The 14,403-nt window shown below is 45.0% G+C and overlaps 6 protein-coding genes across 6 annotated transcripts; 4 read left to right on the top strand and 2 right to left on the bottom strand.

Moving 5' to 3' along the window:
* Positions 1 to 4,507: 4,507 nt before the first annotated feature.
* PHALS_03789 (dual specificity) lies at positions 4,508 to 5,985 on the top strand (the record flags this gene model as incomplete). Its single annotated transcript, XM_024718071.1, has 4 exons — positions 4,508 to 4,636; positions 4,702 to 4,735; positions 4,802 to 5,856; positions 5,920 to 5,985. The coding sequence occupies 4 exons, from the start codon at positions 4,508 to 4,510 to the stop codon at positions 5,983 to 5,985; spliced, it is 1,284 nt and encodes a 427-aa protein (XP_024583506.1).
* A 1-nt stretch (position 5,986) lies between these two features.
* Positions 5,987 to 6,830, bottom strand: PHALS_14966 (uncharacterized protein). The gene has a single exon (XM_036407146.1). It carries the CDS (start codon positions 6,419 to 6,421, stop codon positions 6,143 to 6,145), a length of 279 nt encoding a protein of 92 aa, XP_036263400.1. The 5' UTR covers positions 6,422 to 6,830; the 3' UTR covers positions 5,987 to 6,142.
* A 1-nt stretch (position 6,831) lies between these two features.
* On the top strand, positions 6,832 to 9,009 carry PHALS_03788 (dual specificity; the record flags this gene model as incomplete). Its single annotated transcript, XM_024718069.1, has 1 exon — positions 6,832 to 9,009. The coding sequence occupies one exon, from the start codon at positions 6,832 to 6,834 to the stop codon at positions 9,007 to 9,009; it is 2,178 nt and encodes a 725-aa protein (XP_024583504.1).
* A 120-nt stretch (positions 9,010 to 9,129) lies between these two features.
* Positions 9,130 to 10,543, bottom strand: PHALS_03787 (hypothetical protein F443_01183; the record flags this gene model as incomplete). Its single annotated transcript, XM_024718067.1, has 4 exons — positions 9,130 to 9,795; positions 9,872 to 10,075; positions 10,137 to 10,241; positions 10,307 to 10,543. The coding sequence occupies 4 exons, from the start codon at positions 10,541 to 10,543 to the stop codon at positions 9,130 to 9,132; spliced, it is 1,212 nt and encodes a 403-aa protein (XP_024583503.1).
* Positions 10,544 to 10,665: 122 nt separating this feature from the next.
* PHALS_03786 (peptidase) lies at positions 10,666 to 12,012 on the top strand (the record flags this gene model as incomplete). Its single annotated transcript, XM_024718066.1, has 7 exons — positions 10,666 to 10,730; positions 10,818 to 10,867; positions 10,938 to 11,016; positions 11,081 to 11,199; positions 11,266 to 11,498; positions 11,591 to 11,873; positions 11,930 to 12,012. 7 exons carry the CDS (start codon positions 10,666 to 10,668, stop codon positions 12,010 to 12,012), a joined length of 912 nt encoding a protein of 303 aa, XP_024583502.1.
* A 107-nt stretch (positions 12,013 to 12,119) lies between these two features.
* Positions 12,120 to 14,269, top strand: PHALS_03785 (phenylalanyl-trna synthetase subunit beta; the record flags this gene model as incomplete). The annotated part of the gene is made up of 4 exons (XM_024718065.1): positions 12,120 to 12,469; positions 12,522 to 12,652; positions 14,143 to 14,152; positions 14,215 to 14,269. 4 exons carry the CDS (start codon positions 12,120 to 12,122, stop codon positions 14,267 to 14,269), a joined length of 546 nt encoding a protein of 181 aa, XP_024583501.1.
* Positions 14,270 to 14,403: the final 134 nt, after the last annotated feature.

The following is a 14,403-nucleotide window of genomic DNA, read 5'->3' as shown; positions in this document are numbered from 1 at the left end:
ATACTCTTGGAAGTCAAGCTTCCTCTGTGCAAGGTGCCGTGTGCCCCGTCACAGACACAGGCACTACATCGCCATAGAAAATGCAATCCTCTCACGACTCAGTCGTGCTCAATGTCATGACCGAGTCGTGTACAAGTGTATCCAAGTGCAACGAAATTGCCAAGCACTTTAAATAGATTAAGCTTTGACTTTAAAAGTCCGCGTCAAGAAATGCTCATAGGTTGGCACCTACCATGATCGGGACTTACCGCTTTTACCGCAGTTAGGTGTCGAGTATGCTCTGCGACTGCAATTTAAGGGTGCATATAGGAGAAGTGATCTCAATCTGATGTTAAATATAAACGTTCATTTGTTCTTACAACAAAGCTGTGTATTTTCTGAAATACAGCTTGCAGTCCGCGATTCCATGAACGCCCTTTTTCGAATCATATCAGCTAAGGACCTGATTTCTAATACTGCCATTGTGCGTTATTTGAACCATTTAACGAAGTATCTTGATACTAAATAAACATAAAGCTTTCGAGATGCTGAATGGCGGCAATTCTCGAAGCGTGCATCTTTGTAGACCATTTGACGCTTGATATACGTTTCATGTCTTACTTAATTACGGCTTTGGAACGTCTACACTGTTTGCCGATTACTAATGCAGATTGCGATATGCGCAAACAACGAATAGGTGCAGCAGTAAATTCATATCGTAGCGAGCCATATGTGAACAAATAATTGTGGTTTATAGGGCTGTGGCCACAATCTCGGGGCTTCTAAGTGCACAGCACACACGATTTAATTCAGTCAGCACGACATTGCTTCACACTGTCACTATCCTCTTGAAGTTGTACATTAAAACGTCTTTGTACAGTAGTCTCAGTCAGAATTAAAGTCATCTGACCTTAGTACAGTGTATACAGCAGCTCAGTGGATTGAACCGCCACGTTAATATATCACGGTCGGTCGATTCTTACAGGAAATCACGTTTTTTACCTTCAGTGTAAAGGAAATACATTAATCACGCTAATAAACCATCCAACCATTAGGACTCGTACGGTGACGAATCATCTATACAATTTTATCACTTGACGCTACCGTAGTGGGAGTATTCCTGAACTCAAACAGACCGTATGATTGTAAGAGTTTTGCATTGCTTTCATGGTATACTTATACTAGACCAAGTTCTCTCACTAGCTCGACGCATCTACCGCTTGTATCTGAGTTTATCTGAGCCTGCTACTTCGTCTTGCTACTCAGATAGCTATCCTTATTGATGTCGGTGTCTCAGAATGAGAATATCAACCACAATTGACGCAATCACAGTGGAATTTGGCATTATAATTGTGTCCTGCCCTGCCCTCCTGTCACTGCCAACTCAAGGGATGTAAAGAAGAAAGTAAATGATCTTTGGGAGCCAAAGAGGAGGGGATTATGAGATCTGGTGGAAGTCTAGAATCGCTCTCGTCATCATCATTCGTTCAATCATCTCAGCGAAAAGCCTCTGAAGAGCTTCTTAATCGCCCTAGGTCTCCACTGGTGCCAAAGGCTGGGTTTGGACACACCTCATACCAGAGTCTGCCTGTTCTCAAAGAACTGTTGCACCTTGGTGGCGTTGTCTTCAAGCGGAAAGAATGATCATATACCTTTAAAAGCTTGCAATATGCAGAGGAGAGCTTTATCACAGTTTGCTCCTTTTGTCATTCTTTCTGTTGCGGAAACAACCGGCAATCTCAGTCGAAGGTAACAACTCTATTGCCGGTGAAGGAGCTTTATTTTCGCGTGATTGTGATGAAATTGGCTCTGGTGATATTCGAAGTACGGAGAAATCACTAAAAATTTGAATTGACACTATGGACAGCAAGCTAGTCAATGTCCACGATGGAAGGGGATATGACTTATCAAAAAGTATTCCGAAAAACTATCACGGCCTTAACATTCGATGTATCCAAACATTTGGCATCCTTCGGTTGAAGAAATGCAGCAGTTTATGATTGTGACTTATCATCAGCCAATATTTTGATTTGAGGAATTGTAGGAGCCTTACAAAGCTATATGCCCCGTTTATGATTCTGCCATCTCGTTATGTGCCTTCTTGGATGAATAATGTGTAAGGGTTGAACAAAGCATAGGTTATAACTTGAAGACCATCCAGGCAGGGTCGTTTACAATCACGTCCAAACGGGTGGACAAACATCAAGAAAGATCCAGTGATATACATTATACTTGCCACTCCATATGTAGACTGGAGATGAAGCACGTACCATTGAGTACCACAGCAGCTGTTATCAAGGAAGGCTTCATTCTGTCGGTGAAGTGGTAAGTTGATCTGATCGAACTAGCTGTGGAGTTCCAACCGTTTTGACAGAAATACCCTTGCGATGAAAATGGGCTAAAGGCCTCTCAGAAGTTATCGTTGCTGATATGACCAGCTCCAATAGATGGTGTGTCGTTCACAATCTATTCGTGCTGGTCAAGGATATTTTTTCATTTTTCGAATATATACATGTATTTGTTAGGTCATCATCACCCAGTATCAGTTCTCAAGAAATGCTTTAGAACTATAAAGTTGGACTTACGAAGGGTTTAAAGCTTCCAGTCGACGCAAGTCGGGTCTTACACTATCAATTGTCAGCGCTATCTCAAATGCGTGACTAGCATTCACGAAGGAGAATGGAAAATGAGCGTGCCCTCTGTTCCTCCTTCAGGAATTTGACGAGCTCTGCGAATATGATGAATTACCATGCATTCACCGAGGCTTCAAAGAGTTCAAGAATATGCTTAATGATTTTCAAAGAAGGAATGCGACTGTCAACAAAAGATACGCAAGAATCACCCAAACTAAATTTCGTCCAGACGATGATTTTAACGATGGAACTATGGAGGTGGTGGCGATTGAGCCGCAGCGAGAGCAGTTGTTGTGAGTAATGATACAGGAAAACTTAATTTGAGAATAGGATGTGTTAAACAATTTTGTTAATCCTACCGCCGCTTTGTTGTCTTTGGTTGGATCTTGGTAATGAAGATGCTGACGAGCCTCCACTTTTATATCGTGCTTTTTTCATTCAAAGTGAAAATATCTTTATTTTGGAATAACTTGTGCTTTTGTGATGCATGACTTAGAACGGAGGGTGGAAGCTTGGTTTAGAGAAGCACAGGATAACCGTGAACATAGTTAAACGTGTTATTTTTTTATTCGACAAATGATTGACTTTATGAAGAATTTACTTTCGTGAACCATAAAAAAAAGTAGAGTGCTAGACAGCTACTCTACTAACAATGCAATATTAACAGCGTTCGATCCAACATGGAAGACGTGGATGGCCTTGCAAGCACTCATATGCCAAAACAACTATGCGTTATTCCATCTTGCATTTGATGCGTGTAGATGGGTTTAAGCCATGCGTTTGGGTAAAGTTATAGCATGTGGCCTAACGGAAATTAATCAATTGAAGAATTTAATTGGCATTAAATTGGAAATTAGGCATAAATGGTAGATATTACCTTAAAAAATAATTAGGGTAAGCTTTTTAGCACATTTACGATAACGCCACGTTTTGGCATGCAGCGTTTTCGCACTTCATGCGATGTCAACCTGACGGCAGCGTCCAGCATAGTGAGGCCCAGCGGGATGTAAATTGTAAAGGCAATTTTGGAAAATTATAGACGTAATGCCCCATCCACACAAACAGTGAGACCACATGATTCTCCTATGTTGATCAAATTCACTCGTGTTTCTTAAGTCGGGATTCGTAATTTCTCTCAAATCTTCCTAGATTACGTAAGATGATGTTCATGGACCTACGCGAGTATGACGATTTGCTTCTAGATAACATGCTAATAGACTTGTTTGTCTTGAGTATAAATCTGAGGAGTAGGAGTGTGCATATTCAAAAGAAACAACCTTGGATTATTTCCAGCAAACGAACTTTCTTTTTCTTTATTTCATAATTTGAGTGTTGTTGCACTTAACCATCTGTTGCGCTCTCTCTACCTATCTTCTCGCTGGTCGTTAAGTTGTACGTGTCATGTACGGTTGCTGCATGTGACGGGTCAGGTGAAATTCGATCGCAAGTCGGCGAGAGACTGGCCTAAAAGCCAGTCTGATCGCAGTAGCCAGCTTAATGCAAGTTCTTAAAAAAACTTGCATCGATCGGTAAGCATCTCTGTGATGTTAAATTACCGCGATTGTTGATACCATGAGCCTTCGAAAAATATGGGCCGAAGGACGAAAAGGAGTCATGCTTCGGTGGATCGGTGGGTCTTTCGAAATATAATGAGAGGCAGTTTCTTGGTCTTGCGTGGACCCGCTTTTCGCATGCTACACTCCACACAATATGATATCTTGGTCAATCTAATTACAGTCTGTAGCGAATGTATTAGCTTGTATGCGTAAACCTGTTCGGAGATCCAGTCCAGCAATCAATTCGCTTGCTGAGAACAATTGCTGTCTCATTTTGCTTGCTGACATCATACCGGAGTTGTCGCAGTGGCGTGGCTGAATAAACCTGGATGTAGATACATGTACGGTCCATATTGTGATACGAATCATTTGTTGACACTGACCGTACGTCCGAATCTTAAAATACGATTTTGCTGGAAAAATGGACTTGAACGGGATTTGGGTTCACCAGGGGATTACGTAATGCAGGTAATGGCTAAATCATTCCGTATGGAAGTTGTGAGTATGCAAAGCAAGGAAGACATCTACATAAGGTGCTAACATTGTATGCCTTTACACTGACGTGGGGTATGAGCATTACATATTGTACGTAGCGTCTTATCACTACGATTTCACACTTTTGAATTGTACCAGCCGCGTGGACATCATCGACTCTAATCATGGGCGAGGCACAACTTGGACAAGTTGCGCCGATTGAGGCTTGCACCAAGGAAGTGAGTTCTATGGTCTGCAAAAAGCGTTTGTTGCGCCGGCGTTTGGTGGATAGCCGCTGGTTATATAACAATATCAATGTGGGTGAGTTGCTCATCGACTGTCGGTCGAGGGAACAAAGTCGAACCAACACAGTCCTTGGAGCTATTAACATACCGCCACCGGACCACGACAACGACTGTACCTATGATGAATACATTGAAAATCTAGGGCTTTCAACTTCTAAGCGCATGCTCCGCGATCTGTTGCTATTTTCAAATAACCAAGACGTTAGTAGCCCCAAGTCGTGGTTATACAAGCTGGAGCAGTTTCTTATTGAAGATGGACGAGCAGCAACCATCAGAGTGCTTTGTGAGGGTTTTGTAGTGTTCCAAAAACGCTACCCGTTTTACACATCTTTAGGCATCGTGGATGATGGTGTACTGCTTAGTGGTAAGCACCAGGTGTCCTATCCAAACGAGATTGTTGACAGCTTTCTATTTCTCGGAAATATGTGGCAAGCGCAGTGCAAACAAGTTGTTCAGCACTTGGGGATCACTCATGTTGTAAATGCAACCCGTAAGGTGGACAACGTCTTTGAGAATGAGGGCGTCAAATATTTCAATGCCAGACTCGCTGACAAACCTGATGCAAAGATTTCGAAATTCTTTGATGCAGCATGCGAATTTATAGCGCAAGCGCAGCGCTCGACGACTGTGGATGGCAAACCCTGCAGGGTTTTAGTACACTGTACGCAGGGGATCTCGCGTTCGTCAACCCTAGTTATCGTGTATATAATGCGTGCATACTACTGGTCGCTTGCTCAAGCGTTCAACTTTGTTCATTCTGGGCGCGGCGTAGTGGTCCCAAATCAAGGGTTTTTGCGAGTTTTGCTGCAAGAAGAGCGGCGGCTGTTCCACAACAAGTGCAGCGTAGCAGAAGACGAGCTTGATCAGCTAACTAGCGGATTTTACCCGAGTCAACCAGCCAAGCGAAAGGTAACTTCAACATCAAGGCTAACATTAGAATCGCTTAAGGATAGTCAGTGCTCCATCATGTAGCTGCCTTTCAACGCTGGTATTGCTTGGGTCTCACTCTCACGAGCGAGACATACACGAAACTACTGATGCAAGTAGTACAACTGTTTTTATTGAAGGCGGCTTCAGTAACGCTTGCATGTATGTGTATGTACCTCTAAAGTATAGCGTTGACCCCGTTCCGATCCGGCGGCTGATGCTTCCAAGAGTGGAATTGTCGACCAACGAAGCCATTTTATGGAAAAGATTACCGCGCAGCAAAGCGAGAATTGCGCTGATTAGCTTGGCAAAATTCGCCTTTTCCGTGTGCAATTCTCAAACGCACCGTTGCAACAAAGCAAACGTTCGTTGTCAAACGGATAAAAGTAATGGATAATGACGACGCTGTCATGCCGCTGCGCAATGCCATTTCGCGTAATATTGGCGTAGAGGAAGGACGAAAGCACCTGCGCAATGTAGGGCCATAAGTGAGCTTATAGAGCCGGAGTGAGAGCTGCTTTTCCTGGCAGTTGTTGGACGGGTGCATACATATTGTTTCTTACAGGTTCTGGTCAATGGTAATATACACATAAAACGAATCTTAGCTATTCAGATACTTGATCAATTATCGATTGTGTCAGGAATTCTAGACCCCATCTTATCTCGCTGGCTTGGCCGGGCTCTGCCCACGCCTCCAAGTGTGCACTGTGTAGTCTTCAGCAGTTATGAACCAGACCGCAGAGTCTGGATCTCTGCCACTTGCCGACGTCCCCCAGCAACGCATTCGCTTACTGAAGCAATAACGAAGGCAGCCAACACATACCATAGCCGGTAAGCACCAGTTCCGAGTCCATCGATCCGGTGACGCGCAATAGCGGGAGGTTCAGCAACGCCTGTATCTCGACAACTTCTCAAATCAAGAGGACATTATTAATATAGTAGCGTCCTAACGGAGACATGTCCATGGGCGGCGAGAGCAATAGTAGCGGCGCTAGCAATACGAATATGGGGGAGGACATCACGAATGACGACACGATCGTGGAAGAAAGCGAGCCCGTGCCACCACAACGTAAGCGACTTGTACGTCGCGGTGAGGTAAACTGCCGCTGGTTGTACAACCAAGTACAGGCGTCGCGTGGTATCATTCTTATCGATACAAGGTCAAGAGAAGAGTATGAGGAAGACTCTATTCCTTCAGCCATCTCAATTCCTCCTATGCAAGACTGTCAGTCGCTAGAAGACGTGGAAAATGGACTGCTTGACGAGCAACGGTTTTTATTCTCTAGTAAAAAGAGAAAGTTACGCGATGTCGTGCTCTTTGGAGACACAGTCAAGAAAATTACAGTAGAAGAAGCTGATGACTCGAAGAGCGCTCAATGGCTAAAGAAGCTCGAGAGACTGATTGTCGAAGACGCTCTCGTGACTAGTGTAAAGCTTCTTTACGACGGTTTCCTTACATTTAAATACCGATACCCATTTTACACAACTTCTTCACTACTGGACAAGATTTCAGGAAAACTTAGGCGAACCAAGAGCGGAACTCACAATCTTAACTACCCCAACGAGATACTCGAAGGATTTCTCTTCTTAGGAAATATGTGGCATGCGCAGTCCAAGCAGGTAATGTCTCATTTAGGAATTACGCACGTTGTAAACGCTAGCCTGGACGTGGGCAACACGTTCGAAAGCGATGGTGTCAAGTATTTCAACGTCACCATAAAGGACCGACCGGAGGCAGACATTGGGTCTTATTTTGACACCGCGTTCAAATTTATTGAATCTGCGAAGCGTACTCAGCACGGTCGAGTCTTGGTTCATTGCACACAGGGTATTTCGCGCTCCGCAACACTCGTCATCATGTATTTAATGCGCGCCAATTATTGGTCACTTGTCACTGCAGTAAATTTTGCTATGGCTAGCCGCGGTGTCGTCTATCCAAATCAAGGATTCGTTAAGACTCTTATGTTAGAAGAATTTCGACTCTACAAAGGCAACAGTATCACTCTTGATGAAGTTGATACGATGTTGCAAAATCAAATTCCTGATCGACCTGTCCCGCTGCAGGTGCATTCAAACAAAACGGAAAATTGTTCGCACTGCCGTAAAATGTTTTCGCTTTTGGAGTGGAAGCACAAGTGCAGTTACTGTCGCAAAGCTTTCTGCAGCAAGTGTACGAACACACGACTGGCAAATCCCGAGCGCGAAAAGAGTGCTGCTAGTATTGGTGCGATCGATGAGCAACGACCCCGTCGCGTGTGCCAGGTGTGTGTAAGTAGGTTATGGCAGATTAATTTACCGCGTTCTCGCAAGAGTTTACAGCCTCGCATGCAACGTTGCAAGCACCTGAATGTCAACAGTTTGTCAACATTTGGACGCACTGTGTGCATTTCGTACTACGAAGGAACTGAGCCGCAGATCATCATGGATGTGCTTAAGGTCCGCTTTGGTGTCAAGGAGAATCAGATTGTTGATATATCTCGGGAAGACGGCGAACCTATTCGCACTATGGAGGAAATAGGGCGGCTGCCAGACGAGGCCGAAGTCTTTGTGTCGGTGGGTAAGGCAGGCAACATTCAAGAATCCAGCCAACGTGGAACAAAGCCGCAGCTGCAATGGTCAGCGTCAGCTTCGCGTTTAATGAACGGTAATCATCGCGCGCGTTATCACCAAGAGCGACCGCGTCCCCAACATAGACAAGATTTGCAATCACCGCGTGATCAAATTATACTTGAGTGCAGCTCGTCGGACGGAGTCGTCGAAACACAACAAATGGAAACCTCCACATGTCCTTTAAATTCCACTCAGACGCAGTCGGTACAAATGGACGAGACATGGAATGTCGAAGCAAGTATGAAAACATTTTCGATAGAAGATCCTGAAGTTGCTGAACGAAAATTTCGTGAATTGTGGAAGCTGTCATTCCCATCTATGGGTCTCATTGAGCGAGCTGCTTTACTCAAAATAAAGAGACCAGAGATTCTTATGGACGTAATGCTTGGTATGAGCAGCCTCTCGTGTGGCGCGTTGACGCTCCAGGAGTTTAATCAGCGTCTCATCGAGCTGGGCTATGCCGACTCGGATCGCCAAGCTGTGATCTCGCTGCTAGATAGCACAACAGGAGGAACGGGCACTTAGCTGCCTTGCATGAATACAAGACACGCATTGTCGGATCTCTGATAGGATAAGTAACGGTAATTTATTTTGATACTGCTTCATAGAAATTTAAGGTCTGTCCGCGTGTAAAGAAGTCTATACCTACTCTTTGTTGCTGGCTTGAGGATAAATGAACTCTGAGCCCTCCATCTTAATCCGACATCGATGAACTGTAAGCGTAAACTGCAACTTCGGTAGCAAATCGGTCGGACTCGTGTGTCTAGCAATCGGGATTGGAGTATGCGGTTTCCTATATGTAGAAGACCCATTGAGGATAGTCGAGATGGCCAGTGCAGCACCAACTGTGAGACAGCACTTATGCGACCAGTGAAAGCCATCAACGCCATATAGCAGATGGACGAAAAGACACATTAAAAGAAAGCCGATACTAGACCCTTCATCAACCCATTCGACCCATTTCGGTAAACCTTCTTGTACACTTTGATTCTTGGGAGACTTCAAAGTGGCTTCCTGAGTTAGTACTTTGCACGTCACCGAAACTTCAATTTCTGTCGGGAACTCGGCATCTGTGACTTCAATCCAGCAAAATCGTCCCGAATCCCAGCTACTCATAAGAGCTTGTGTACCAATACGACCGATACCTCCATTTTGAAGTAAAATGACGCATGCTCCGCCTTGTGGAATCACACCGAGATCAACTTTTTCACCCCATTCCGTCCGACGCTTGATCACTTTTTCAGCAGCTCGCCCGACCCGTTCGCTCAGATAAACAACCGAGATCATGGACATTCGCGGTGGGGATGCTTCCTGTTCGTTCGCAAACAGGAGGACGTTTTTATACTCTAGTGAAATACACAAAGGAGCCGTAAGACGCCCAACTTACGAAATGGGAGTAAAGCTCATGGTTGCGTGCAAGTAGAGTGGGACTAGGCAGTGCCTCTGGAAATGGAATAGAGTTTGAAGAACACTCACGTTTATTCACCTTTTCTGAGCGCAACACTTTGCGCTGCTCCTCTATAGCAATCGACCAGCTCTCGCACGTTGATGCCTCACGTATTGGTGTCCGCATCAGATATAGGCGGTCCTTCTACAAAGCAAGATCAAATCAGCATGGATGTAGCGCAATACCGCTTCAACAAGGTGCGTACCGTGCAGATTTCAAGGTAATAGTGCTCTACTCCTGGCTCTACCGACAAATAGGGCGCGTCATCCTCCGGCATGGCACGCACCCTCGTAATCGAGGACAACGGGACCTATTAAAAATGCAGCAGCATATTAAAAGGATCTTATGCTGCTCGAAAAGAATAGCACTACGTACAAGTCCTCGTTCTTCTCCCAGCAGCTCAAACTCCGTGGCTTTGCGGTAGTAATGTAGACTCTCTGGCGTGAGGACGAAGAGACGTGAGGCCCAACCACCGCGCACAGCTCCATCACGACGTTTTTCGAGCTGTCCATAGAAAAGGACGCGGCCATAGACACCATAATTGAGCTCTCCTGGGCCATCTAATGGATTCATGGACGAAGCGGAGGACGGCAGCGGCGGACGCGTTGACATTGGTGATAACACGACGTCGGATTGGTTAAAAGAGCTGCATTCTTAATTTGTAAAAAGTGAGTACGGTACATATACCTGTCGTCAAAACAGGAGTGTCAGCATTCTTCCTCTGACTACGCGCAATGTTGTTCCTTGACTCGGAGAACAAGATTATAAAGGAGGTCCTCGAGAAACGACTTGGGGAGAAGTAAGCTTTTGAGCCGGGGTCTATGCTTTGCTGCGTTTACCATCCCCAATTCTGAATTAATTATGTGCTGACGTCGAAAATGTGCAGAGCCTCTCGGCCCGTAAAGCCATTAGAAATCCGATTGTGCGACTTTGACGGTGAGTTTTGATGACGCGCTAGATGCAGAAATCATGATAAAGGGTCTGATTTTTTGCCGCTTTAATGCAGATGTGCAGTATGACATATCGATCGTGGACAACCTCTTAACAATCTCAATGGCATATCCTCCGTACAAGACGCTCGAAGGGTGCGTTTGTATCGTTATCACAAAAAGGAAACTTTGGTTCATAGACGTTTTCGTGGGTAATTAGATTGGGTGCCCAGCAAATGTTCGCCGTAACGTATCCTGAGTTTCAGCTCATCGCTCCAAAGACTGGCTTTGATTTCTCGTTACAAGTTAACGTAGACCTGATTACCCCGACGAATGCTGGTTCCTATAGCTTTCCTGTATGATCAATGGTGGCTTAGTAGCTGATGAGTTCTTTGTCAACTGCAGCATCCTTCATTGGGCGTATTGCGGTCCTAAAACGCAACATTTTGGGAGCCCCATATGAACAATGTTTTGAAGCACTTCAAAATGGCAATGCAAGCACTCTAGGCCCTGTGCAGATTCCGTACCGCCGTAACGAGACCGTTTACGTTCTCCCTCAGGCAGACCGTATCGTCATTGTCTATTCAGTCTGCTTTGAGGACAAGACCGACCAGGCAATTGCTCGAGTCTTCCTCCAGGTTTGCTTCTGATTAAAAGTGTGGTTTAGTGCCGCAGGGTTTCAGACAGTGCACTGACGCGACATGCTTGATAATCCTGTGCTTATAATAAGGAATTCGTTGACACTCGACGCACGGTAAACAATGCTCCACCCGTGGCATTTGGTAAGGATCCTCCGCTTGAGTTGCGTGGAGCACCGGGTCTTCGCAACTCGCCGGACCTGGTGGGTTATTTGAGTCTTGCCATCTTTCCCACCCACGTGGACACTACCGAGAAGCGAATCAAGGCGGCAACTCTTGTACAGGGGCTACGTAACTACCTTCACTACCACATCAAGGCTTCTAAGACGTACTTGCACATCCGTATGCGGAAGCGTGTTGATTTGCTGCTGCAAGGTACGTTATAATTATGAGCATGCTAAGGTCTATCTAACGAATACTCTGTCATTCAGTATTAAACCGTGCTCGTCCCGAAAAGGATCAGTCCAAAATTCAAAAGAAGACTATCACAGGCCGAACTTTTGCGCGTGCCTAAAAGCTTTGGGTCTTACCCTTCAGGGTTACTGCTGGTTACGTTGTGTCTTATTACTCAATAATAACTTTTAACATTTAAGCTTGTTAATTTGCTCAAATCGTCTAAAGATGCTCCTTTCAACTCAATTCCACACACATCCTTGTCGTTCGCTCGTCTATGGTATCTTCAAGCATTTAACAGCTCGAAATTTATCTACAAATGCGGCTGCTGAAGTAACACCCGTAGCTACAGTGCAAAAGAAAGAGGAAACAACGTGGCACACGCTGGTGGTCGGCGAGATTGTGAACTTTTGTACGCACCCTCACGCAGATCGTCTGAAAATCTGCAATGTCAACGTTGGCGACAAAAACAACTTACTGCCGATTATTTGCGGTGCCTCGAATGTCCGTCAAGGCGCTTTAGTTCCCGTGGCTAAAGTCGGAACCCGATTAGCCATTAAGGGTCCCTCTGGTCAGCTGTACGTTGGCCAATTAGAATGATGCTACTGCTTATTTACATTGTGTGTGCAGGAAGAATGTCAAAATCAAAAAGTCGAAGTTGCGTGGGGAATTCTCGCTCGGCATGATATGTTCGAAGGCAGAGCTTGGATTAGCAGACGAGAGCGATGGGATTCTTATTCTCGAATCCGATGCTAAAGTAGGTACTCTCGTATCCGATTGTGGGTCTATTGCTAGCCGCCTAAAAGCGCAGGGGATCCTTCTACCGCCGTCCCAGTCATGACTTCAAATCGAGCATTGTAAGATCAGCGACCAAGACACTTCATCAGTATGAATGCAGATAGTAAAAAGGCAAAACAGATCATTTGCATTAAAATCAAAAATATGGACGAGAAAGAAAATGAAGAATTACAGACGCTGACAACAGCGATGCTTGGGCTCGTGATAAAGTACATACAAGAAAGCTGGCTGCCTCGGGCTAACTAGCTTTGAACTTGACGCAATTCTCCACAATAAAACGGACGAGTAAAATTCTATAGCACTCCTCCACTTGTTTGCGGCACAGCAGACTAAAAACAGCAGCTATTGATTAATAGGCGATAGCCTCCTTGAAGCAATGCTCGCATACGAGAAAGAGGAGGCGTCACAGCCATCTTTCGGTCGCGAAATGCTGTCACGTCTAGACTTATGGTAGAAAGCTTACCGCTTTTGCGGCATATTAGCAACCCCGTCGAGAAACTCAACTGTCTGATTGCCGATAGTCACATGTAAGAATCCTGTGGGCTGCTTGTTCTCATAAATAGACAACTCTACCGGCGTCGGCACGCCAGGTGATACATGCAACACCTCTATCTGCTGGGTTGAGTCCATCAGGGGTGGATGGGGATGTTGCGGCTGGTACATCTTGGTCATCATAGACTGCATGTACATAGCAGTCGACACATTCTGCTGGCTACGGTAGACAGGTGATGACAGTTGAATCGTATTGGATTCGGCGTATATATGCTGCTTGCTCAATATGCCGATCGTAGCTCCCGGCGGCGCTATGGAAGGCGGCGATGAAATCTCCGTTTGATTTTCCAAAACGAAGCCTCCATATCTAAAATTCTGCATCTGAATTTGCGCTGCGGCGTCAGCTTTCGACGTATAATGTGTGTGTGAAGAAAACGGTAGTCGCGAAGGTGGCGGCGTGTTACTGTACATGGTAGCCATGACTGTAGTTGTGCTGAGCTGGACTGGTAGGTAGATTAGCACAGTGTCTTTTCTTCTACTAAGTCTTTTTAACTTTGGACGGCATAAGTGTTCAGGCTGGGGCGGTTCAGCTTGAAGGTATTTTTGACGAATCCGTGGATGGGAAAAAGGCGTTTGGGAAAAAGTGATTGGTCACGTAATTATAATGCCGTGATGATCCCTACATAGAATGTCAATGAGCACGCCGCTGCAACATTTTCTGCTGACACTACGTTGCTATGATCGTAATCGTTTGTGCAAGATGTAAGCCGCAAATAGAACTTTAAAAGCCAGCAAAGCGGCTGCGCAGCTGCGTTTCGCTAGGAATACTTTTTTCGAATTTATAGCCTTACACACAAAATATTTTATTGTTGGTTGCAACATGGAGATTAAGACTGAGGAATGAACATCTCCGCACAAAAGTTTTCTTGCCTTTTTAACGGTGGTATCAAATATCTCTAAGCCATTAATTCGTACGTCACACACTATCCTAGTTTAACAGATGATTACTTACCATATCTGAGTGACGTCATAGCGACCGAAGGTCTCAATTCCTTGTGCAACGTAGCAGCCGTCGAAGCTCCGTTTAGACTGAAGACCCAAACTGGTATAACCTGTAGTGTTGCATACACAGTATCAGCCATAATGAAAGATATATCAAATATTAGCTAGCCATGTTGTGTCATTTAAACAATTTTTTTTTGGGAGAATAAAAAAAATGCCT

Source organism: Plasmopara halstedii (genome assembly GCF_900000015.1).
Source record: "Plasmopara halstedii genome assembly, contig: Scaffold_2386, whole genome shotgun sequence".
Classification (NCBI taxonomy): Eukaryota; Oomycota; class Peronosporomycetes; order Peronosporales; family Peronosporaceae; genus Plasmopara; species Plasmopara halstedii.
Note: the sequence above shows the minus strand (reverse complement) of the source record. Positions and strands in the feature narration are given on the sequence as shown.

Bases quoted from the DNA above. Each gene is read 5' to 3' on its own strand.
- PHALS_14966 (XM_036407146.1), bottom strand. From the start codon at position 6,421: ATGCACCCGTCCAACAACTGCCAGGAAAAGCAGCTCTCACTCCGGCTC.